Consider the following 27,329-nt stretch of genomic DNA (forward strand, 5'->3'; position numbering starts at 1 on the left):
TGCGAAAATGTGTGTTTTACTGCGCCTAACGTGGCGTATGCGTGATTTTTTTTTTTTTTTTTTGCTTTTTTGGTTAGGAAGGTTACAAAAGAGCCAACGAGTTGGCAAACTAACAAAGTTTGAGAGGGGCACACACACACACACACACAGAGTAAATCTTTTACCTTGAGGCCATCATTGAAATGCCAGCGAATGGCACACGTGGCGTATACGCATCATCATAAACATTTTTGTGTCAGATTCGAAGGCGAAAAGAGAAGTTCCTAGTATGACACATGCCATGCTGGTTAACTTTATTTTTAATGGCCCGCTCATAAAATGGATTTAAAGCAATTTTTTTGCGGTCTACTAAAAAATGTGCTGACCAAGCGCAAACGTCCCTCATTCCCATTTCCATTTCCATTTGCCCATTTGCCTGCCCTTCGGCGCCCGCACCAAAATCCAAATTAATGATAAAGCTTAAGCGAGCGGCGACCGCCTCAAATTGCTCAACATTTTTAAGCTGTGAATTAATGACTGCAGACGTGAAGGAAAAATGTAAATTCAATAAAAAAAAGCAAGAAACAACAGAGCGAGAACAAGCAACACGCAAACCATAAAAATAAAAATTACAAGAACTAAAAAAAGAATGAAATAAAATAATTTTACTTTCTAGCTTTTTTGAGTTTCTGCTGCGAGTTCATCTTATTTATGCAGTGAATTATTCAAATTTCTGTGCGTCTTCGTGCTGTATGACGGCGACGACGAGCACCTAGGCAAGAGCTTACTAAACTCTAGCAGCAACAAACAAACAGCATTTCGTATGCATGTGGGTCAAATAGTGCGCCGGTCTGCATATCAAGTATACGCCCGCTTGGTTTTGTCGTTTCTTTGTCTTTGTCGTTGTCGTTGTCGTTGCTTTGGCTAGAATTTCAACAATTTTGCAAGTCAACTAGGCGACAAGGCGACCCCCAAAAGCCACTCAGACATGGAATAGGCTTTTACTTTTATGGACGACAAAATTGCCTCGCTCTTTGGGTTTTTCGCTCGCTCTATGAGCGTGTGTGTGTGTGTGTCAGGAGGTTGTGGCATCCTGGCATCGTGGCATCCTGGCATTTCAAGCATCCTGTTCTTGTTCTTTGTTGTTGTTGTGGTCCTATCATGCTGCAAAAATAATTGCCAGCACTATCATTTCTATTCCGTTTGCCTCGTTGCAGATTGTGTTATACTGCAGCGGGTTAGCCTTGAAATTCTTACGCATTCGTTGTGAAAAATACTTTTCAAAGACTCATTACAGTTGCAAATAAATTTTCTGTGGTCTATTCTGTGCCCTTTCCAATTTATCATTCATTCAGTTGATGCAAAGTCGTGCCAATTGACCAAAGAATTCAAATGTCAATTGCAAACTTTAACCACAATTATGCAGAGCAAAATTTGTTGAATAGTTTGCCAGAAGTTATCGATGATGCGCGTTGTCAGCGAATTGACCAACTTTTTGAATATTAATAGACTGATGTCAGTGTCACAGTGTCCCACAATCTATTCAGTCATGCAATGCTGCACAATCAAGCAGCAACTAATCCATAACAATTCGCGCTCTCTCTCTCTCGAGTGACGCACATGGCCATCATCAATTATTTGCCGTGCTCAGTGTGCAAAGGGCGCTCATCGCTGGGTGGGATTAAATTCACTTGGCGGCGAGCAGTTCTAATAAATCAATTAGTGTAAAAGTTTAGTGTAATGCAAGCCAGTCAGGAGCCAGTCTCTGGGTAAAAGTCAAAGCGATAATAAGCTTAGCTGGCATTTTGGGGTAAGCCAAAGCAGAGCATCAGAGGTGAGATTGCGCATACGCAGCGTGCGCTGTCATTCCCCGTTGCATATGCATAAGATGCTCTCACTACTTCTTCTTATTCTTTTCAAGCACCAAAGTAGCAAGCCTCAAAGCCAAAAAGTGCCACACAGCGGCGAAGAGTCCAATGCAAGTGACAGCAAAAGAAATGCAACGTAATTTTTTGGCCCCGCTGCACACGTTCAAAGCCCCTAAAGCTAAATCCCCAGCTAAACTTAAAGGTTAAGTTCTAAAAGAAGCTACTGAAATAATAATAATGCGCTGCCAGGCACAAAGTAATGGTGTAGTCACTCTCTCAACGGACTTTGGTGCATTTAAAATGGTTTAAAGCAAGCGAAAGTCATATTTCAAAAGTATTTAATACATCTGAATGTGTTTCTCGATATAAAAATGTAATAATACGTATTTTTTTTAATAATATTTTAAATCGAAAAAGAATAATACTTATATGAACTATTGAAAGCTTTTAAATATAATACATTGTTATAAAAAAATATTAACAACTATTTCTTTAATAAAAAATAATTTAAAAAAGAAGTATTTAATTTGGTCCAACTAACTCAAATATATATAACAATAATAATTTTGCTTAACCAAATTTGATGCAAAATACTGCAATAATAAAATAAAAGAAATGCATTTCTTTTTAATACAAATGCACTATGGTCCCAAATCCCGATTTGGTGGCATAAAATCGAATATTGCATCTATCGAGCTGAAACTTGGCATACTTCATTAATAGACCACTCTAAATATTTAAGCAAACTTTCAAGTAAGTTCGACCACGCCTACTCCAATGCCCATATAGACATCATGACGTATACGTGATATTTTATTTAAATTTTTTTTTTTTTTATTTATTGCTCTCTTTTTTGTCGTCACTCAGTGTACATTCATCTATTTGACCAAATACAAGTTCAACCAGCGCGGAAGAGTGGCGCCCGCTGTCCATCCACACGTCCAGCAACGTGGCGTGACAGAATTCAAGCACATCTAAATAATTAAAGCATCGGAAAAGCCGCAAAAAGCCGCAAACCAAACTATTATTAAAATTTAATATAAAGTGTCTACTATTATTTAACATACATTAAACAACGCACAAATACGCAGAACACCTTTTTTTCCTCTAGAGAAGACGAACACTTTTGTCAGCTTTTTGATTTCCTTGGACAACACAAAACAATTTGTACTGTATAACGTTAAACAAATTACCACACAAACTGTGTTTATTATTCGTAATTTACATATCTCCAACTTCAATATCCATTTTAAATAATAGAAAAATATTGTTTAGTTTAGATTTGCCAAGCGCTCAAAGTTATTAAAAATTTCCCGCCAATTTTGTCACAAAAATCAGCTGCTCAATCACCTGACTTTAAACATCTGTAAAAATTGCAAGGTTGCATTTTTGACAAAAATATTTATTGACACTTTCTATCTAGGGTATCTAGTTTAAATATATAAAAAAAAATTCAGATTTTCTTCCATGAAATTTTGGACTTTATGCCACCAAATCGGGATTTGGGACCATAGTGAAATGTTAGAAATGTGTTTCCATTTTTTCCTAATCAGAAAATACTGCACAATTCATAACCATTCATCTTTCAGTACTTTTTAAGTGGATTAGTATACGTATACTTTATACAAAAACTTCAATTTGTTTCATACATATACTATGATTTATAAATTTATTTGAGTGGAAAAAACATGAAAAATCATTAGTTTTCAAGATGAAAAACTCACCTAAATTCGCTAGACCAAGCCAAATAAGTATGAAATACTTGAACATATGCATGGTGGAAATTGTGGCCATTATTCAGAAGCTCGAAGCTAAGTGGCTTATGCAAATGTTTGTGGGCATGTGTGCGTCAATGTGTGTTAGCAAAAAAACTACAAAGTTCAGTTTAAACATTATGCAGGCCCAAATATTTGAAGTTTCGTAGCCAAAAAGCCAAAGGCCAAAAAAACATAAAGCCAAGAAATTGCATTCACGCGGTTCGTTAGCCCAACAAACACATGACGGGGAGAAGAGGGGGTGTGTGTGAGAGAGAGAGAGAGAGTGATAGGCGAAAAGCTCAAAGGCAAACGAGCTGGCACAGACGGCTGACTGACTCGCCCACTGGGCGTGGCATTTAAAGAGGGTGAAGAGAGGGGGGAGAAGCTGCCACAGCGGTCGCTTGGCCAAAAGCAAAATTGCAGCCAAACATTTTCAAGTGGCGGCTGCAACATCGTCAGAATTATGCTACAAATTTATGAGACGACATAAATTCACAATGTTTGTTTTGGCTACACACACACACACACTCTGTTTTCCTTTCGCTCTCTCTCCCACTTGCTCTCTAGCTCTCTCTCTATCATTGTTCTGTGCGCTACAAGAAGAAAAACAAACCGAAATATCAAGAGCAAACAAAAAAGCAATGACACCCGCCTTCTCTTCTCTTGCATCTCCTTTTCCTGCTTCTTTCTCTGCTGCCCACATTTAGCATTTGCTTAACCCCCCTACACCCAGCAACAGCAGCAGCAACGAGCATCTCTCTTAGACATACACACACACACAAGGGGCGGCTTGGTTTGAGTTTTGGTTTTTCGGGTTCCTTGTGATGAATGTCATGTGGTGAAATTTGTGCAGCAAAGGCCAGCCACATAAAGCGGGGTTCTTGCCCTCTCTCTTTTTCGCCACTTGCTTCTTCAGAAATCCACTCTCCAAAAAAAAGGGAAAAAATTGAAAAATGCATGCAACTGTTTTGAAGGTTGCCTGCCATGAAACTTTCTATGCATTTTAACATGCGAAACTGCAAAATTTTTCTGCAAACTGACAGCCCAACGACCTCCACCAGACCACGCCAGCATAGACATTCATGTAAATTACACACACACACACACACACATACACGCATGCAGACAAAGCATTATTCCAGTGACCCAACATGTGCGCTCAATATGAGTTCAGATGCATTGGATGATTCATCAAGTGGCGGCTGTGACAACCAAAAACAAAATATACACTAGAGTCGAGTGGCAGAACTGTCAAATTTGCAGAATTTGCTAAAAGGTATTTCTAATTTTCAGCAGGAAGTGAAAAACATTGTTCAAATATTTATAAAAAATTTCCCTGTTAAATCGACTGCATGCAAAGCTTTCTTTTTTCTAGTTTTTAGAAATAACAATAGTTGTCGTTAAAATAGAAATTTTACAATTTAAAAGCAAGAATTTTGTATTGATTTTTAGCACACAAATAATTTATGCGTAAATTTAATTAAGAATTGTGAATACACAGAACAATTTAAATGTCAACATTTGACACTATATTCTATTTTTTCTTTTAGTTTACTATGTAATTTAAATACTTTTTAAAAAGTTTACCATGCCAATTATATGAATAATTTAACTTTAGGTATTTTTTATGTAATTTTATGCCTAACTAAATATGCAACTTTTTTTTTGGCTAGTTTATAAACTGTAATCACTGATTTGATAGCTTCTAATCAGCAGCATTTTGATTACATGCACAACATTTTTTCCATGCTCTGTGCAATTTTTTGGACGAAAATATCTCGCTGAATTTGAAGCCTGTTATAGTACAACATCACTGCCCTGCTTTTTTGTCGCCCACACTCTGTTTGCTGTCTCTTTAGCTTACTCTGGGGGAAATGGCAGCGTGTCCAGGCGCATCGAGGGGCAGGCACAAACACGTCGCATGCATAAATGCAACTTTTGGCCCGCACATGAATGCATCATTGTTATTGTTGCTGTCGTTGTTGTTGCACTTGCTGCTGCTGTTGCTGATGTTGGCATTGCAGCTGAAGTTACTGTCATGTCAGTTCTTGCCGAGCAGAACGATATTTTAGCTTCATGTATACATGGACAACAGCAACAGCAAAAGCAACAACAACATCACCTTGTTATGTACTCGTATAATTTCTGATGCTTGTGTGTGTGTGTGTGTGTGTATGTGGAGGAGAGTGTTTGCTCATGTTTGTTGTCATCGTTGTTGTTGTCAACATGTTGTCCCCAAACTGGACACACTTTCGTTGCTTTCTGGTCAGGCCGATCACTTAGAGCAGTAGCAACAGCAGTGGCAGCAACAACAGCAACAGCAACAACGATTACTGGCAAACATAAAACACATTAAACATGCCACAAACTCTCTCAGCCAGACAACCATTAAAAGCAGCCGGCAAACTCAGCTCAATTCCTAGCAAACGTTGCAATAATAGAATTTAGATTTCGGTTGCACGAAACCGGGAAAATGAAATGTTAGGTAGAAAACGGAAAAGTGTGGCAGGTAACTCAGCCATGTAAATGCACATCAAATCATTGCATTCGAATATATTATTGATCGAAGTTTTAAACAAAGTTTGCCATTTAAAAGTTTGATCAATTCAAAATTGATAGAACTAAAAAAATTAAGTGACAATTTAAGAAGTTTACAATCGATTATAATAATTATCTTTCTCTTCTATATTGTTTATTATCATATCATATTTTAAGAAATTTTGTTTAGGAAACACAATAATAAAATTGTAAAAGAGAAGAATAATAATTTTTTAATTTTTAGCCAATTTTATGTACATAAATAATAAATAAACTTGCAGCATTTCTAAAAGAAAGTCGCAAAATAATTATTAATAATCATATCAAATTGCTTGAAAACACTTTTTCAAGTTCCTAGTAATTTCAAATACTAGTTGAGTTATTAATTACAACATTTTGTTATACAAAGAATGTGAATATATAATTGCAGCTTTGCTAAAAGAAAGTTACAAATAATTATAAGTAATAAAATTAATAAGCTAGTCTAGTTTAAGCAAATGCTTTTTTAAAATACTAATTGGGTAATTTATAAATTAAAAATGTTGATTGTTTTTAAATTTGTGCATTTATTTTGCATCATTGTTTCATAAAGTCACAAAATATTTTAAAATATTAGTAATAACATAAAAAAAAGGACTACTCTTGATTGCTACTTTTTCAATTGTTAAAGCTACAAAATATTTCAAAATACTAATTAAGTAATTAATAAAAATTCAATATGCGCAATTTTTGCCAAAGTTTTAGTTGGCTTTTAAATTTGTGAATTTATTTTTGCAACATTGTTGTAGCTCATCCGTTGCAGCTAAATCAAATAATTTTTTTTTTGCTCCATTCAGCTACGTTATTTGTTGTGGCAGCTTGCAAAAATTAATGAATGTATATTATTTTCTGCTGTTGGCTAATTAAAGCTGACTGCCCACACACAGCCACGTAATACATGCATTAACTCGGCTCTAAAGTGAAATGTTGCCAAACGAAAACAAGTCAGCAAACGGCAACAGCCACAGCCACAGACACAGCAGCAGCAGTCATGATGTCAACATTAAATAACCCTTTGGTTATTATTGGTTATTATTTACATGACTTTTCAGTGTATGTGTTACACTAACCAGACATGCCCATTGGCAGCACTGGATAATTACAGGGTATATACGGTATAATGCAACACTTTCTGTTACAATGTTTGGTTGCCCAAAATATTAGCATAAATATTTTGTAAATAAATTTTGATATGCATGAGCAAATGCAGCAGCAGGCAGCAGATACATTTGCATTTTGCTGGCACCCATCAGATATTTACATGCCGCTTCATTCGACTAATGTGCAACTTTTGCCAAAATTATTTTCTGCAAAAATAACCGACAGATGGATAGGCAGCAGCATAACATGATATATTGCATTTGTATGTGTGCACGCGGCCATTTTGCTGCCTCATTTCGTAATTTAAAATTGATGTTTAAAGGCTTACGGACTCTCTTTGCGAAGCTATCGCAATTTCGCATCCACAATTGATGTCAATTTCCCTTCCACTATGTATTTAGACCTGATACCCTTAGGGTAGAAGGTTATTATAACTTTGTGCCTACAGAAGGAGGCATCTATAAAATATATATATTCAGGATTAGCGTTATCAGCCGAAACGATAGACCAATGTCTGTCTGTCCGTCTGTCCGTATGAACATCTAGATCTTATGGACTATAAGAGATAGAGGTAGCACTTGTTATGTTTGAAAGCAGTTCAAACTTGGCTTAAAATTTTTGCCACGTCCATTTTAAGATTCCTTGCGGTCAGTTAAAAATTGTAGAAGTTATTAAGGAAATACTTTCGTATAGGAAAATATTCCTACTTGTTACAGGCAGACAATGTGGTATATTTTGGACTCTATAGTATATTTTGTATGTAGTCTTATATAAATATACTAAAATAAGTTTGTTGTATATATTTGTATATTTGTACTTCTAGAATTTTTGGTATATTTCTAAAATAATACCACACAGTTTTCGTTTTATTTAAATGGGGTACCGGGTATCTCACAGTCGCACTCTCTCGACTGTAGTTAACTACTTGTTCGTTGTTTTATTATTTTGCCTCATTATGCGAGAACAACGCATAAATTTGCCATTGTCACGTTTCAGCGCGCCTTTGGCCTTGCCTACAATTGCGTCGTCAATTTGCTGTATGTCTCAGTCTTTGAAATAAGTCTGATAAAGTCCTTAAAGTGTTTGCCGCCAACAATGTCAAGGGCTTCAGTTCACAAAACTCAAAATTCAATTTTACCGTCCTTAGTAGCTGCTTGAGAAAATGCACTTGCCAAATGTTTTTGTTAATTGCCATTGCTTTGCATTTGTTTACACATTTTTGGGGCGGGGTCAAGTGTTAATCAACGTACTGTACTTTGATCATTTTAGCATAAGAAGTTCATTGGCTTCAGTGCTTGCTTTATATCAATTTAGTGTTGCATAAAACGCGATGCAGTTAAATGGCTTCAAGTACATAGACGTCAGCAATTTGTCAAAGTGTGTGTGAGTGAGTGAAACAAATAAACAACAATGCATTTGACGAGCACGCACAATAACTTTACAGGGGGTGGCGAGTGAATTGGTGAGACAGTCAATGAGTCAGTCAGCAAGGAAGTCGTACATTCATTCAGTCGTTCAGTGAGTGGCGAGTCAGCTGGGCATTCATTCAATGCACTCACTCATGCAGTTAGTGTGTCACTCATTTGAACTCTCTCTCTCTCTCTCTCTTTCTCTTTGCTGCACGCACACATCATTCATATGAAGCAACAACAGCAGTAGCAGGAGGACTCGTTGGGTTACTGCTGCGAGGCATCTATCTTCATTTCTAGCAGCATTGTCATGAGTTATTTGTGTGGCCTCCTTTTGTCTACGAGTATTTTTGCTATTTTTGCATGCAACTCTCTCTCACTCTCTCTCCCCGCATTGTTGAGCCAGTTGCAAATGCAATTTTATGTGGCACTAACCATCAATGCAGAGGGTTGACTGTACTCGGACTTCACATGCATTAATGCAGTTTGCAGCTACCTTCGAGTTTCCGCACATCGATTCTTTTTAACAACTACACAACTACACAACGACAACGACAAGGACTTTGTGGTCGTTAGAGTCTCTCGCATTTGAATGGCAATTGTTCGGCTCCATGTTCATGTCCATGCTGCTTGTCTTTTGCATAATGGCTGAATGAGAATTGAACTGTTGAGGTTATCGTTCGATAGGCGATTATAATTAACATAAATCAAAGCCACAGAGCAAACAATTAAAAGCGGGCGTTGCGCATACGCAATGTTGTCGAAACTTTAATGTGACAATTTCAGCTGCCAAGAGGACAAGCAAAAAGAGAAAGAGAGAGAGAGAGAGAGAGCCGCAAAGAGGCGAAAAGAAAAACAAAAGCTCCGAAGACAAAAGGCTAGCTAGCTGTCGAGTGAAGCGGAAGTGGAAGTGGAAGTCAAAGTGGAAGTGAAAATGGAAGTCACAGCAGAAACTTTGTGTGCCAGCAACTTGCTGACGCCAACTGAATCAAGGAGGATTGGGTTCTTTGATTGACACAGACCATTGAAATGGGTAAAACATTTTTGGGTAATGATTATCAAGATTTTTGAGCGTCTGCTTCAAGTATGATAAATGTCCAGAAGACGACACAAATTTGTTCGATACTCTTGCAGCACATAGGAAACTTTTGATAGAGGTATTATACATTTTGATGGGTGAACCCATGTGGCACGTGCAACTGCAAGCTGTAGCCTGATTAACTGGACACACAACATTTGTTTATGATAGTTAAATAAATACCACTATGCATGTGTTTATGTTAGGCGTTAAAATTAAATAAATATTATTTTTTGTGTGTTGTGTGTCGCCATCACAAACAACCCAAATCAAAATGCAAAGCAGCTGTCACAACAAAAATAAGCATTAGCCAGCTGGCAACTGTTTAAATCAAAAGTTTTGTGAATGAACACAGCAGATTCTTGAGGCAGCTCGGCAGCCATTTTAGATAAGTTGATGTCGCCTCTGCTTCTACTTTTTTTTTGTGGCTGTGAGGGAAACAATGCAGCACACGTGTCTGTCGGACAACTTGCCACACACCTGTGCCTCCTGCCCACTCCGGTGTTGTTGTCATTTATGCCACAAGTTCAAGTTGCACTCTCTGACCTCTTCTTTGCGTCTGTTTGTTTGTGTTTCTCCCTTGATACACTCGCTAACTTATTCATGTCCTCTGTATTATTTGGCATTCCCTTTAATTTCGTTTCTTTTTTGCTGTTTGCCGCATCTTTCCTCATTGAGCTGCAACGCACGCTTCCGTTCATCTTTGTTTGAGCCTGCCTGCTTTCAGTCCCCTTCGACTTATTTAAGCTGCTACTTATTTAATTTTCATGTAAAGTTTGCTATGCTACCTTTGCCCCTTGTTGTTGTTTGTTGTTGCAGAATTTTACAAAAACGACAAAGAAAAGCCAAATAGTGTGTGGGGAGGGAGGAAAAGTTGTCGGTCCGAGCTTTTGTTTAGCACGCAGCAAAGCAAAGCCAAAGTTAAACTGTTGCAGGCCAAAGCAAAATGCGAACTTAGTTCCAGATATTTCAGCTACAAAATTGCTGCTCTTAGGGGGCGATTGTTAGCATTGTTGTTGTCGCTGTCGTGCTTGTTGCTGTTGCTGCTGTTGCTGTTGCTGCTGCTGCTTTTGTGGGCTTCCTTTTGACACAAACTCGTGGCTTTTGTGTTCATTTGCTTGCTTCGAGATCCTTTGGGGCCATGCTCCCCATTTCGTTTGCATAATTGAATACACACTCTGTGGCCAAACTGTTGGTTGATTAGATCGCCTCCTCTTCCCTCTTCCACTTCATTGTGGCTTACACCTATTAACACCATGTCATAAGCATTGAGTAAAGATAATCACACTTTAGTTGATCATTAATCAGCATTATTGCAAGTTATTGAAACTAATTGTAAATAGCTGTGGAATCTGACAACGGTTAGGATATTTATTTTAAGAGATTAGCAAAAATAGGGATATTTAATTGACTAATTCTTGCATTTTAAATACTGTTTATGGAATTTTATCGCTTTCACTCATTTTTCATCAATTTTTACAAAATAGGAATTGTATTAAATTTGTATTCAAAAAATTTCAAAACCTTTGCATAACTTTACAATAATAATACTTACAAATCATTATTATTATTATTATTATTATTATTATTTACAGCAATATTTTGCTCAAACTTCCACGCTAATTTCTTTAATTCTTTCTTTCTTCTTTCTTTATTTTTTTTATATATCTTTATTGATTGACTTCTTTTCTAGAGCGAAACAAATTTCTTTAAAATAGTTTAATAATTGGTTACTTTTGCATCGTTTTCTATGCTTCATGATCTAAGCATCTTTTGTTGGAATTAGTTTAATTAATTAAAATACATAAATTACAAGGAAATATATGTATCTTATTAAATTAACTTACTAAGAAATAATTGACTACTTTTAGATATCAAAACAAATTCATTTTCTTTTCTATAATAAGATCAATCTTACTATTTTTTATTTGTTTTACTTAATTCTTAATCTAATATGTATAATAGATATAAAGAAAACGTATTTTAATACAAAATCTTTACACAAAGTATCAATGTTCTATGTAATAATTTAACATTATTTAATATTATACCTTATTATTTTAGTCATTTAAAATGCTTTTCAATGTTAAAGAATAATCCATAATGCTGTGTCAAACTACAAGCCGCTTCTTTCTCTAATTGTAAACTGCCAGTTTCCTGTCGAGCTTGTGCTCAAAGAAAAGTGGCGTTTTGTGACAGAGTGTAATTAGCCGGGGACTCAAAGGGTCTCCGCTCTTGTGCAGCAGAGATTTGTGCAAGGTGCCAAGTTTATCGCGACTTGGGATCGCTTACACCAAATGCAAAAGTCAACAAACTGTGGGATAAACTGCCAGCTGTGTGGCAATTTGCTTGAGCGGAACACACTAAGCTCTCTCAAACAGAAGGTGAAGGTGAAAATGATACTAGAGAGAGAGAGAGGGTGAAAGAGAGTTAGCTAGAGAGACAGAGGGAGAGTGGTCAGGGGTCAGCTGTGAAAAGGGGTTATAAAGCACTTTAATTAACTTGCAGACGCAAAGCATTCAGCAAAGTTTCAGGCATCAACTTTGAACCGCAAAGTAGTTTATATTGCAAGGATTGCGGTCTGCAAGCCAAGGAATGCAGCAGCAGTTGTTGCTGAGGCGCATTATATGGCCAATAAGTAGGATACACACACACAGGTATGTAACAAGCGCCCATATCTTTGGCCTCCTGCTGCGGTGCCCATAAAACACATGAGGAGCAACAGCAGCAGTAAAGCATCTCCAGCTGCTGCTGCTGCTTCTGTTTACCTCGTTCGTTCTGTGTAATTAATTTCTTGGAAAATATTTTGGAAAGCAGCTAAAGTTTTGTGGGAAAGCAGAGTGTGCGGTAGCAGTTTCTTGGCATTATCCTGGCCACCAAACAGACGGCGCTATTTGAGTTATGCACGCGGTTAATTTGGCATCTCGACTCTACGCATTTCGCTGCCGATTTTAAAAGCAGTTTAATTAAGTTGCGGCCTAAAGCCAAATGCCATTGACAGCCCTCTAAGTTCGATGAGCATAATATATATTCAACATATTTTTGCCATCATAATGCACAAGGCAAACAATCAATGAAGCACGTGGCAAAAATTTGCTTTTTTTCTGGGTTTTATTTATATTTTTTGTTGGTGCTTGGGGTTTTTTCTTTTTATTATCACAACACCCAAAAGTGAAGAGAACTTAAGTAAAGCAAACAAATTTATGTGACCCCCGCACAATGAGCGACTTAACGGACGAAGGAGCAACAGCAGCAGGAGAGCGGCGAAAGTTTTCGAAGGATAACAGGAGGGAGGGAGAGTGAGCCCAAAGCATAATTTATTGGCCCAACATTCATCAGCAGGACGAACTCATCAGACTGTAATAATTTGCTATCAGAGTGTCACGAACGAGAGCGACAGCCCAAGGGAGCTACAGCAGGATCCTTATTCCACATCGAGTGCGGAGTTTACTCCCCCCTTTACCTTACTATATATACTAGTAAAGTGTGGTGGTGGCAAGCGAAGTGCCGCCTAGTTGGCTTAGTAGTCAAAGTGAAATTGAATGAAGGCACGAACCTCGAGAGTCGAGAGAGTAGGTTCCCCAGTCCGTGGGCAAACAAATAAACAAAGAGCGAAAGCAAAATGAGACAAGGCACTGTGCAAAATAGTTGCCATAAAAGTACGACAGGGAACTGGGAACAGGAAACAGAGAACCGAGTAGGTGGTAAGGGTAAGGGGGCAAAAGTGGGTGAACAAATGGTTGGCGCAATGGCAAGCGTAATGTCAAGTGTGCGGAAGCATAAAACAAACTCCAAAACGGGTTAGCTGCCAACTCTTTTCCCATTTCGTTGTGTGTGTTGTGGGTCTCCTTTGCGCTTGTATTTGTCTATGTCAAGTGTCAACATTTACTTGGTGGTAACACAAATTGTATCTGTGGCCATTTTACTCGCCCACACACACATACGTAACTTATTCTCTCGCATTCACTGCGCAAACAAAGCCATAGCATATAAATATATTGCATTAAATACGTATACAAATTCAGAGCAAAGCCTTTTCGAAATTGAAAGCGAAATTGATTATATTAATCTTGCGGAAACTGCAGTGAAAGCGATCTACTATGTATAGAGCAAAAGCTAGGAGGTGGAATACGGAAAAATTATATATATGTAAAAATTATATATAGTAAGTCAATATATAAAAGCTAAGATATTTTTAGAAGTTTCAATGCGATTCATACATAATTCTTTAGAAGATTTAATTATTTTATTGATCGACAATAAAACAAAATATTTAATAAATAAGTAAAAATTTGAAACCAAGAATTTGTTATGTTAATGTTTGATTAATTCCTTAAATTGCTTTGATGAAATATTGATTAATTGAAAATGTATTATTTTATGAAAACAGATTGAAAATAATAAATGAAATATGAAATTAACAAGTAAATAGAAGAAAAATATTTATTATCTTAATGTTTGGCTCATAAAATTGATTTGATTTTTCTAAATTTAGAATATTGCCGTTAAATTGTGTTGAAAAGGATTATTTGACAATATGATTAAAATATATTGAACTGTCTAACATCTATTAAAAAGTTATTTGAATTAAGTTATTCCTTTTAAAACACCTTTTCAGCTTAGTTTAACAAACTTCAATTATTTGTTATTTTAATGTTTGGCTTATTAAATTTCTTTCATTAAATATTAGTTCCTTGATTAAAAATTAATATATTATTTAGTAGTTTATAGTTAATAAAATTTTTTGTGTAAAATATGAATTTAAGAAAAATTGCCAACTTATTAAATATATCAAAAACATATTGAAATTTAGTTATCCATTTTAAAGCGCCTTTTTAGCTTCGCTTAACAAACTAAGTTCTAACTTAACTAAGTTCTAACTTAACTTGAAAACTTAAACTCAAAGTTGGGATTAACATAATTTGGGTAAACTTCTTATTGATATTTACGATTTGTGCATAATTATTCTTCATACTAAACTCCTTGGAGTGGCTTTAATATAGATTATTTTGGGGTCACAAGAGCCACAAGTGTTGCCCTCACACTCACACACACACACACACACAAATTGGCAAACGCATTCTAATATTTCGCCAAGTCTATATGTAACTGTATATGTTTTTAAGTATGTGCATATATCATGAGTCCTAGAGATTTTTCATTTTAGATGCGGCCGCTAACTTGACTCCTCTTTGCCACTCCCTCTGTCTCCTTCTTCCTTGCTGTATCTATCACTATCTCGCCTCGCCTCTTGATGCTCTCTTTGTGCATAGCAAATGAAGCCACAATAATAAAACTACACTCATTATGTGTGTGTGTTTGTGTGTGTGTGTGTGTTGGTAAAGAAGAGTGGAGAGAGAGCGGGGCTTAATGGGGCTATGCAACACACACAAATTATAGTTTTTAGTTGACTTTTGGCCCCGACTTCTAACACTGGTCCTGTTACTGTGGTTGGTTGTTGTGTTGCTTCTGCTATCGCTTGGCCTGTTAACATTTTGTTGCTAGTTTGCAAATTTGTTCTTGTTGTTGTTGTTGCTGTTTTGTCTGGGTTGGTCTGACGCTTCGGTTGGCACTCTTGTAATTTGTAATTTGTTTATGTAATTGCGCCACGATAAGTTAAACATGGCATTTGTTGAAAAATGACAACTGCGGTCGTCACAAAATCAACTGTCAGATGGACTGATTGCAATAAATTTGCTAGTCACAAACTGTTTAATTCAATTCGAATTTTACATAGCAAAAATATTGTGATAAATATTGATAAGTTTAATACTTTATATAAAATCAAAATGAAATAAAATTTGGATTTTCCAAAATTGTCTAAAGTATATGAAGTAATATTATATATTAAATGAAATTATTTGAATTTCCTTAAGTTGCTGCCTCATATTATTTTCGTTAAAGAGAAACAGTACTTTCTCTTACTGCAGCTATGCATATAACAGTTTTGCCTATTTTCCATTTTTATAGCAAACCGTGAAATAATTTAAAATTGGGATAACCAAAATGTGCCTTTTTGACAAGGGAATTTGTTCGCTAAGCTTGTGAATACAAGGAATTTAAATTCGGAGTGTTTCGGTCATAGCTTTTGGCATATTTCCGCTTATACATTTGGTTTTAAGACACTTTGTAATTTGAAGTTTTGTATGCGTAGAAGTTACTTATATTGAATCTTATATTTGACATAGAAGTTACTTATACCAAAACTTATATTTTGCTTTTGTTATAAGTTATTCTTTTTATATGTACTAAATCAGTATAACAAACTTTCATTTCAATTTATAAGAAGATTGCTGAAGCAAAATATACGTCGTATATGTCATATACGTCGTATATGTATCATATAACGCCTATGTTTTACAGATATTTCTTATACAGTGTTATTAGTATAATAAGCAAAGGGCATATTTTGCGAAATATTTAAAATGTATAAGTGCATTTTATACAGGTGTAAAATATATATATAAAACATTCTACACTTTGAAAATAGTAATCGTATAAGATAGAAAAGCTTAAACTTATACTTATACAAAACATTGTACTAAAAGCTTCATTATAACAATTTGACCAGGACAAGTTTTCTACGTATAAGTCATATAAGAGTAGGCAAGTCTTTGCATTTATAATCCATTCTTTTATAAGAGCGAAAAATGTCGTAGAATAATAATATAAGACGTCTGCTGCTATTCGAACAAGCTTTCGATAAACAGTAACCGAAACATTTTATAGCTATATTTTTATAGCAAAAAGGCTTTGTTTAGATTCGTAAAATTATTATTGTATGTTGAAGAACCTTTGGAGACTTGCCTGTTGTTGAGTTAAAATTCATACTACGAAATTATAAGAGTTGCCACAAGAAGCTAACAGCGATGGAGAAAGTATTGTTTTTGGCTACCTTAACAATGTTAGGGGAACTGGAGCAAAACTTCTATGCTGCAGCTTAGTACAAGAACACAAAAGTAAACTGCACTGCCCTCGGGTTGTCTTTTTCAATAAACCTCTCGAAAATAAACAGGCAAAGGGAAAGAAGTGTCAAGCACACTACACACCCATAAAGTGACAACAACACTCGCAGTTGAGTGTGTGTTTGTGTGTTTGCAACGCAATTTGCAGCCATTTTGTTTTGCATAACTGAGAAGGTTTACATTCATTAAAACAAAAAACAAAAAAAAAACCAACAGTTTTGGTCTGCCACTTGCAAAACTCAGTCAAAGTTTAATTGTTCAGTTTTTTAGCGTCTGACTTTTGCTTTGGCTTTTGTTTTGCCCCCAAAAAAACACTCGCTTAGCAGACCAAGTGCAAATTTATATATGCACACTTTTATATATACTTATGCAAGTCACTTATTAAGCGAAAAAGAGATGCATGGCATTCACTCTCAGCCTTTTTCTCTTTCCCAGTTAAAAAAAGTCTCAAGTGGAGTTCATTTTTTGTTTCGAGCACGCTGCGTGAGCTAATACCTAAAGAATAATTATTCAGTGTGAGAACTAATGCCAACGAAATGAGAAATGAGACTGGATTTTGTGGTCAGAGAATGCAAATTCATGTGAATTTCATGTGGAGTGCTGCATTATGAAATGACAGCAGGAAGTGGTTGGTCTTTTGTTATTGCAGCAGCCAGCAGGACATGTGGGTGCAATTTATAAGAACTTATCGATATCATCAATCAACTTGCAACAACACAGCACAAGTGACTCGCAGATAGTCAGAGTCTTGAACCCAAGCTCAAGTTTCCGTCTCAAACGCTTTTCTGACTCCACTATATAAGTTTATTAAGTGCAGCAATGCCTGCTGCCTGCCTGTCAGGATGTCTTTTCAAAACTTTTTGCCACACATGGCAGAGATGAAAGACACATCAGAAACGGAAACAGACACATACAAAAAATACACACACTCTTGAGTTGCACAGAGAAATTGAAAATGAAACCAGAATTTAAATGCAGTTTGTGGTATTAAACTGCAGCAATTATCTTTTTGATTTTCAATTTACCTACGAGAAACTATTTTTATTGAAAATGTATTTAAGAGCATTTAATTAAGTCACATTCGCCAAACTAGAAAGTTACTTCACAATATGTAAGATTGTTGCCCAAAATTCAATTTATCTCCCAAAGTTTTTGTTTTCATAATCCCTACAACGAGAGCAGCTCATCAATTTTTGTTCTCCTTTTGAAGAAAGTTGAAAGTGGAGCAAATTGTAGTTATTAGCTGCAGCTGGGCAGCATTTTTGTATAATTTGATGCATTTTTGTGCAATTAATTTCTACGCTCAAACAAATTGCGTTCCAGGCCTAATAAAGTTAACATTAAAAAGTTTAAAGCAAAATTAACTAAGCGGCCGCAAGTTGCTGCTGCTACTCCATAATTAAACACCTCAAAGAGAGAGCACAGATGGGGAGAGAGAGAGAGAGACGACTCAAAGAGGGAAAAGGGAAGCTGTAGCAGCAGCAGCACCTCTTTACTGTTGAACGAACACTCAACACTTTACTCTCGGCTGCCGCACACTCAGCACAACAAACGAAACTTGCAACAACTTCTTCAGGCCAGAAGGCAAAGTGTGGGCAAAACTACGAGTACTATTTAAATCAGCGCAACGCAAAGCAGCAAAAAAATGTGCTAAAAACAACATACAAAAAGCGAAGGAAAGGAATGATTGAAGCTACAAAATATCCTGTAATAAGTAAAGTATGCGATCTTAGTTTGAAGGCTACAGTTTCCGCAGAAAAATATATTTTTAAGATACAAGTATTTAAAATAAAATATCTTTTGAAAATACAAAAATTAAAACTAATTACAATTAATTTAAATTAATTTAGTTGTTGGATATGGCAGAATTTAATTTTAGGGTACAACTGATAAACAAATTTACTGATTTTTAGATTCGAATTGAATAAATAGTGAACTTGCATGAACCAAATTCAGTGCCATAAGCAATCCAATTACAGTTATATTTTGCAATCGTAATTCAATATCAAATTCTGAACTAGGTTTAAATTAAAATATTTTCCTGCTTTCATAGCTAATTCAGAACGTGGTTTGAAATTAAATACTATACTTCCTTTTTTTCTTGACATTTTAATACATAATAAAAAAATAAAATTGAGAGTTTAATTGTAAGAAAAAACTATAATTACAAAACATTGTAGGGATGCTTTATTTCTTTACCTTAAATTTGATCAATCCAATTCTCAATACTTCATATTACCTTCAAAAGTTAAAAAGAATCTTCTTTTTTTCAAATTTCCTTTTAGCATAACGACATTACAGGGTATCAAATTGCAGTGCTCTTGAGGCGGCATCAGTAGCTAAAAGTGACTGCCAGGGACTTTTGTTCCCAGGACCAAACCAACTTAAATATGAAGGGCGAATGCGAGCGAAGAGCAAAGAAGATACTACAAGCCAAAGAAAATACTACGTGGACCTGCAACTTTGAACCCTTTTTTTTCTACTACAACTACAACTTGCGCGCCTTCGTCATATTCATTTTCTTATTTTACTTCTTGTATTTTTGTTTTCTCCTTTTTTTGTGTACTTGCCTCCCTACATTCCCTTTCGTTATTTTTTTTGGGTTCTTTAACGAATGCAGCGCGTTGAAAGTTTGAAATTAGCATTCTCATTTTGTTGGCGATGCCTTTGCTGTTTACAAGGCGAGTCAACTTGACTTTCAACTGGAGCGTTGAACAAAAGGGTTTGCAAGGGTTAAGCTTAAAGTTTTCACTTTCGTTGAAAATCATATACAGACTTGTCACTTACCAATTAACAAAAGTTTCCAAATATGCATTTGTATGTCGAATGCTGTTGAGTCCATTCAAATTAGAAGCAGACAATTTATAAGCTTCGCCCCTTCCTCCTTTCGATTATCTCTTCTTCGTTTCGGTTTTTGGCGAAGTTTGATGTTATATTTTTCGGGTTAAATTTTCCTTTTTCTCTGTTGCTGTTGTCGTTGTTGCCTATTCAGTGGACAAGTGTTGTCGATGAATTTTCTCAGCGAATTGGCGCCTTAGCGTAGGCAACTGCATTTTGTCGAAAAGTTTTTGCCTTTAATTGTTGCATTCGTTTGCGGACAAGTTGGAACGAAGACCAACAACGAATATTGACAACAACAAGCTGAAGCAGAGGCTGATGCTAAGGCAATTAAACTTCCAGTTCGTTGGGCCGTTGGCTCTTCTGGCAATCGTGCAGCAAATTACTGACCCCGTTTAGAATCGACAATTGTCGACGACTTTTTGACTCTTTTCAGTTATCTATTACGCTTTCGTTTCTTTTCTGCTCCCTTCTCCTTCTTGCTGCTTACTGTATTTTATTTTACCCGCTTTCGTTGCAATTTTTATGCAGTTTTCTATGGCAATTTTATGTTGCAATCAAAGTGGTTTCTTTTATCTCTGCTACAGCTTTAATTTTCAGTTCGCTTTCCTTTTTTTGTGAGTATATTTTTATTATAGAAGTATATACTTATGTAGCTGGCTGTATATAGTTTGTAGGGAGAGTCTGTATCTACTGTCTGCAGTTAATGTTATTATATGGCGACCACGTGCTCAAATATTGTGGCATTGAATTCGAATTGAAGTGCTGCAAAGAGAAAAAGAAACAAAAGACGAAATTATTAATATTAAATTTTGTGGAACTCTTCAGATTTAGTTCATTAAATATTTCAAAGGTTAAGGTCATAATACTAATTAAAATTCAGCATATTTTAAGTATTTGTTTTTGTACTCTAATTCATATTTTTACTATATATATTTCCCCCCTTTTACTTAGAAGTAAGGAAGCAGTCAAGTGTGCTGGAGCATTGCGATATTAATTTTTATATATACCTAATTAATATAAAATACGAAAATTATACCAAAGGCTATATTTGGTATACTTATAAGAACCATATTCTACAAATATATACCGAAAAGCACTAAAATTATGCCAAAAGATGTATTTGGAATACATATATAATACTACATTAAAAATACACTATATTTAAAATATACCAGATTGTCAGCCAAAGCAACTAAGACCCGTATTAAGTAAGTGTTTTTGCCTATACAAAAGTATTTCTTATATAATTGTTAGTTTGTAAATAGATTGCAAATACTTATTAAAAATATTACTTTTATGTTTTTAAAATTGATATTCAATTTAATTCATTACACTATTATTTTATTTCGTGTTTTATATAACAAAATTATTTCTAATAAATTATGTGTAGCTTCATTTTGTTTTTACTTTCTTCTGTATCGATGTTGATAATTAAAAAGATGCTAAATGAAAACATAAGCTTTATTTGTTGACTATTTATGTCTATCAATCAACTGGCTTTTGATTTGACGATAACAGATATCGATATTGCAAATATGCATTTGAATATTTTTGCTTGCAAAAAACACAGAATTTAATCCTCTTTTTATGCACTGAAAAATATAAGATGAAAACGCAGAATTCTTTACAATAAATATTTGCAATTATTTTTTAAAATAAAAAAAAACTCAGACTGCTGTTGTATTGAGTGTTTGCATTGACAAAGCGAGTGGATTGATATATGCAGTTGATTGCAACAAATGCAGTTGTTTTTATGGCTGCAACTGATGTTGTTCTTATTGTTTTTGCTGTTGTTGCAATTGTTGTTTATTCGAGTCAATTGGTTAATTATGCGTATAAAACAAAGGCACCTCTGACTCTTTATGTTTCGCATTCGCTTTCTGTCCGGATGAATGCACGCCCGATCTGCGCACGTTCGGCGTTCTGTTCAATATTGTCATAATAAATATTGCACAAGCACAAATAATGAATGCAAACTTTGCAGCAACAACTTCAATATTTCAAACTGCATTATTAAGTCCGATTTAAAAATGCGATAAATATGAAAAGAAAATTGATAAAAATATGGTGAAAACTGATGCCCGCATTTTGTCGCCATTTTTAATTTGTGTGCATATTTTCTTTTTTTTTGCATTTGACATTTCAATGAAAAAATAATTAATTAATTAAGTAAGTTCATTTTAATGGTTGGTTACAGCTTCAGCAAGTCAAACGGTAAATTAATGCCAGACATAAAGACTTAGTGGAAATTTGTGTGGAGTATTCTATGGAAAAAAGAAATTTGCCAAGCGAAAATGGTTATGAAAATTGAAATATTATGTTTAAAGCTTTTGCAGCTCACAGCTGTCAATTTTGTGTCAGAGTTTTTGCGTTTTTATTTATTGAAATTGCAGTTGGTTGTGTCATTTGCCTTTGTCAAAACTGGAGCATTAACAATGTCTCATCGCCTTCTCATGCCTATTTCCATTCCCATTTCCAATTCCAATTCCAACCCGTGCCATCCTGTCTCAACTCATTTCGTCTGGCATTTTTTTTCGTTGTTTCTCGTCTTGTTTCTTTTGTGCACTGAATTACTTTTCTTGACGTTTTTTTTGTTTGCCAACCAACAAGCGCAGAAGACAATGGGCCTTCTCCGCTTTTCCCTATGAGTTTGTGTATAGAAAATTACGCTACGCACACACGCACACAGGAACACTTACACACACACACACATACGCAGACTGTGCCATGTCACTCGGCTGCTATTTAATTTATGAAGTAGAGCGCGTAAAAATTGTGCATTGTGGCAAAACTTGCAGCATCGCTTACACCAACCAGCCTAGGGCTGTTGCTCTCTCCTCTTCCTCCTCCTTCTCCTTTTCTCCTCCTTCAACTCTCGCTACTTTATTGCGGCTTACCCCTCGCATGGTTATCATATACTTAATGCTTTTTTGTTCCGCCGCAAAACAAAAGGCAGTTTAGAAATCAGTCGCAACAGCCTCGCCAACATTTCGCATTGTCTTTGCAACGTAAGCTCCACAAGCTTCAAGCTCTTACTTGTATACATAGGGCTTTCCCTATTTCAGCGATTGTCGCAATTGTTGCTTTAATGCTTCAAAATGCGCAAAATATGCCTTAAATCTATGCCAAAATAATCGATATTCTTTTGACCACAAAGTGAATTTCATACAATTCCAATGCTGTCAACTGATTAATATTTTGATTAAATTACTTATTAAATATCATAAGGCTTCCATATTAATTTGTTGACCTTTTCTGCATAGTGACAAGTTCACTTTTAATTATGCATAATAGCATAATAAGTCGACTAAAAGTATTAGCTAACTTTGTGCTTGTATTTTAACACGACACCTCAATATTGCCTTTATCCACTCAATGACTTCATACTATGCTATCGAATTTTCTTGCACATCCAACCAATTATGCAAAAACTTTTCACCACACAAACACACACCCACCCACACACACACTAGAAAAGTTTTATCTAACTACGAGTAATTTGACACCATTTTCGTCTTATGTTTTTTGTTGTTGTTCAATGCAGCTGGAGGACACTGGCCTCATCCTATAAATCACAAGTTATTAATGCGCAACGTGTTCGTTGTTCAACTCAATTTCTCAAGTCCAAGCGATTTGCTGCATCATCTTCTACTGCTGCTACTCAACGTCCTTCGAAGGAGATGCTCAGCTCTTTGTCGTCATCGAATTAGTTTGACCGAAATTTACGCTCAGTTTAAGCATATTAAAAGCTTTGCCATTTATCGAGGCAAGAAATTAGCATGAGAAGAGAGGGAGAAAGAGAACGAAAGAGAGAGAGATAAAGAGCGACAGAATGTGAAAGAGGGAGATAGAGAAGGGAGCTCAAATTGGCAGCATCTAACAAGAAAGTTGTTCGCAAAAATGAAATGCAGAAATTATTAACTAGCGCCATCTAGAGTTCGTTTTCATTATCGCCTAAAGCCGCATGCCACAAGCACACACGCACACACATGTCGCGAGTTCGCAACGGGTCGACAACTTTTTGATTATGATTATGTGGGCTGGTTTAATCAGCATGTGGCTTATGATAATTAAGCTGCTGATATTCTGATGTGATTATGATAATCGCGACTACTGCGAATAGTATAATGAGTGAACGTTGGTCTGCAAAAGACATTTGCCAAAAAGAGAAAGCGGGTGAAATGGTGACTGCTTTGACAAATTTAATTGATGTGGTTTTGCACATGAACAGCAACTAACTATATAGCATAGGACTTGTCGATAGTTTTGATTTATTTGGGCCACAAATAACCACAGCTGTCAGCAGTCAGTTAGGACAGCGTCACATTAAGCGGGCAACTCATTCAAACAATTGACATGGCCACTGACACGTGTAATCCAGCAATCCAGATATATATATACTGAATATACTATATATATACGGATGAAAGCAGTTGGAAAAACTTGACTAGACGCTGCTGCCTCAGTTGCTGTTGCTGTTGCTGTGCAACCAACTATTTTTGGCATTGTCATGCTCAACGAGGCAAAAGTCTTGCCACATCACGTCGCATCAACGAAACGCAAACCCAAATATACCGAGCTGCTACTATCGTGCTTTCAGCAAACAAGAGCAGCGACTCAACCAGCCAACCATCCAGCCAGACAGACAGACAGACAGATGAGACAGACAGTCAGACAAATAGTGAGACCATGTACCGCATAGACAAAACTGCTATGAAATATGACTGACTGCGATGACATCGAGCTGCGAGTATGTTGTCGAATAAAACGCTATTCTCGTAGTCGCAAACCAGTCGAATGCATGTTTCATACATGCGCGAACATTCTTCGAGTTCCTCCTCTGCAGCAGCAACAACAGCAACAGACACAGCGGCCAGCGACAGTCAAAAATAAGTGAACTGAAATTGTTGCACACACATCCAGTAATTTTTCACAGTGCTCTACACGCGACAGGGCAGCTTAGTTGCTAAAGAAATTGCGGATTTATGGAGAACATTATTACGGCAACATCGACTTAATCCTTTCTTAAATATATTTTAATTTAAACATTTGAGCATGTGAACTAAATGGTATTTATGATCTTCTTATTTTGAAAATTTCAATCGTTTGTAGAGTTTTTTTATTTTCAAAATTATTACAGATTTCAATTTATTAAATATTTAAATTGTTGTAGAATTGTAATATATGTATATATTTTTATTTGTAACTTATAATATGAATAATTATCAAAGACATTTTTAAAGACTTTGTTGTAAAAATTAACAAAGCCTAAGTTGGTCTGAATATATTATTCTAAAATTATAAGCAACGATGGGAATACAAAAAAAAAAAAACTTTATAATATTTTAATTGAAAAATAATGGATTCTATTGAAAAGACCCTAGATCTAAGTAAATTAAATATTATAATATTATATACATTATATTATAAAATACCTGTGTATATGTGCTTAAAATAATTGATTTTAAAGTAAATAGCCTTTATATTTTGTTTTATTGCGGTACTGCGGTTATGCTATTAATATATAATATATAAGTATTATCATCAAAAAATTATCACAATGATGATGAATGTCAATTGATTAATTAATTCAAATATTATATATTCATAAAAAACGTTTTTTAATTTATAGTGCTATTAAAGAAAAACATCCAACTAAACACTATTACAAATAATTCAAAAATTCCAACGGATTTTTTATGTAATTAAATGTACATATGTATATACATACGTGTGTACTGTGTTAACTTTATGATAAATTGAGCATTCGCTTATGTTATGCTATTAACAAGTCTACACTCGAAGTGAATGTTCAATGTGAATAGCTATCGCAAATCTTTACTCTAATACCAGTTCCAAGCACAAATCTTGAGTCGTTAATTATGAGCGATAGCTCAGTTATTAGTCGTGTCGACTGAATCTTGTCACAGATTGACAGACAGCTGCCATTGGTTTCCTTTTAGCCACATGATGGCTTAATCCAATTTTCGATGCAATTGTCAGCGTCGCTGCCCGAGCAATGTGTACACCAATTGAATGGGCGTTTGTCAGGGGGCGTGGCATGACAGAGAAAAAAGAACTATCAAATGACATGAGCTTCTGTGTGTGTGTGTGTTACTCATACTCATAGCTATGCCAAAAACCACGCGTGTGAGTGATCCACGAATCGAGCTAGTGACTCCCATTGTGGTTTTTGACAGCGTCCATTTCTTTCTACACAATTTTGTTGTTGCTTTACTTTTTTTATGCTGTTGACAACTCACTCTCTCAGCTACTATTTTTGTATGCGAATGAATGACTCGCTCGCTTTTGCCATTGCGGTTATTTCTGTAATTGTCAAAAATTCCTAACTCGACACGATTCACTGCTCGAGCGTGTCATCTGCAGTATTTGCATTGAATACACATTTCTCTACCATGTTTATTACCTAACGTACGACGTGGTAATGACCAAGACTAAGCTGAGATTAGAGAGTTATGGCAAACACTCAGCATAATTAGAAGTGGGGTTAGGAAATCTTTTGCCAATGGTGGCAAAAGAAATCACAGGTAATCAGATTGCTAAATAAAAGTACATGGCACCACATTTGCTTTCTCGCTACAAAATAACATAGATTTGAACGTCCGTTCCCAACCCTCACCCACAGAATGCAACTCATTGTCAGCGGCTTAGTGTGGCAAATGAACACGCATCAGAGTGAAGGACAGCGCAGCAAACCACGTGGCAAATGTACAGAAATTTGTTGAAACATACTGAACGCACTTTACTACTGTTGCCAGTGCTGTTGCTTGATGGGTTTTGCAGCTCTGCTCTGGGAATGGAAAGTGGTTTTGAAGAGGAGTTTGTTCGGAGGTTAAGGGGCGTTAGAATGACCCAACAAATTGAAAGCTCAATCATGTTGCAGCAGCTGTTTCGTGCGAGTGGCCAATACCAATGTATGTTTCCGTTGTTGCTTTGTTGGTTTTATGCGACGATGACGACGACGACGACGTCGACGTTGAAGGCAACACTTTGCTCTCCCTAAGCACACACAAAACGCACATGAGCAAATTATGTAAATGTCATTAATCCTTATAGTACACAATAGTTTAACGGTTCGGCGCTTTATTGTCACGTCGCCACAGTGCTCTGTGCTCTGTGCCATCAACATGGGGGGACAAACTCTGCACTCAGCAAAAACCACCCAAATGACATCCGAACCCGACCTGAACCTCGACCCCAATCCACATTGAACACTTTCAGGCATCCTAGATTCTGCGCCTGATGCGTGTGCCCGAGCTTTTTATGCTCACGTGCCTGCTGGCATTCTGTGAATGTGAAGAGTTCTCCCCTCACTCTCTCTGTCTTTCTGCCCAGGGTCATATGCTTGACCCCACCGCAATTCCTACTTCCCCCTAGCCACCTCCACCTTACCTCACTTCTCCCACACAGTTTGTGTTAATTACGAAATCACTCAGCGCACGAGCAATGATGCCTCGCTTTGCTGCCGCATGTGTATTGAGAAAACTGAACCATCTGACCGTTCGTTGCCAACTCAACATATTTCACAATCAATTGGCAAGTGCTACGTGATCAACGTTTCTGTCATATTCATTTACAGCAAGCAGTGTGTGCGCTCCATAAAAGTAAGTGCACGCCACCAGGACAGCCATTGAAATTGTAATTACCGTGTTAGTTGCGTTGGGGTCATAAAAGTTAAACTACGAGATTTCACATTTTATATTGATTGAAGGTAATAATCATGCGTAAAAACT

General features: G+C 36.1%; 1 protein-coding gene and 1 long non-coding RNA gene across 2 annotated transcripts in view; one reads left to right on the forward strand and one right to left on the reverse strand.

Annotated features, from left to right (window-relative positions):
• The window catches only part of LOC117563690 (putative neural-cadherin 2), a 159,041-nt gene that overhangs the window by 86,648 nt on the left and 45,064 nt on the right, over window positions 1-27,329 (reverse strand). The window contains exon 3 of the mRNA XM_034242133.2: window positions 19,522-20,337. Coding sequence (XP_034098024.1) covers window positions 19,522-19,576 — 55 coding nt within the window. The 5' untranslated portion in view covers window positions 19,577-20,337. The remainder of the gene's footprint in view (window positions 1-19,521; window positions 20,338-27,329) is intronic.
• LOC117563518 (uncharacterized) overlaps window positions 12,862-27,329 on the forward strand; it is a 201,680-nt gene continuing 187,212 nt past the window's right edge. The window contains exon 1 of the long non-coding RNA XR_004571700.2: window positions 12,862-12,877. This is a non-coding gene — a long non-coding RNA (uncharacterized LOC117563518). The remainder of the gene's footprint in view (window positions 12,878-27,329) is intronic.

Source organism: Drosophila albomicans, chromosome 2L, assembly GCF_009650485.2.
Source record: "Drosophila albomicans strain 15112-1751.03 chromosome 2L, ASM965048v2, whole genome shotgun sequence".
NCBI lineage: Eukaryota > Metazoa > Arthropoda > Insecta > Diptera > Drosophilidae > Drosophila > Drosophila albomicans.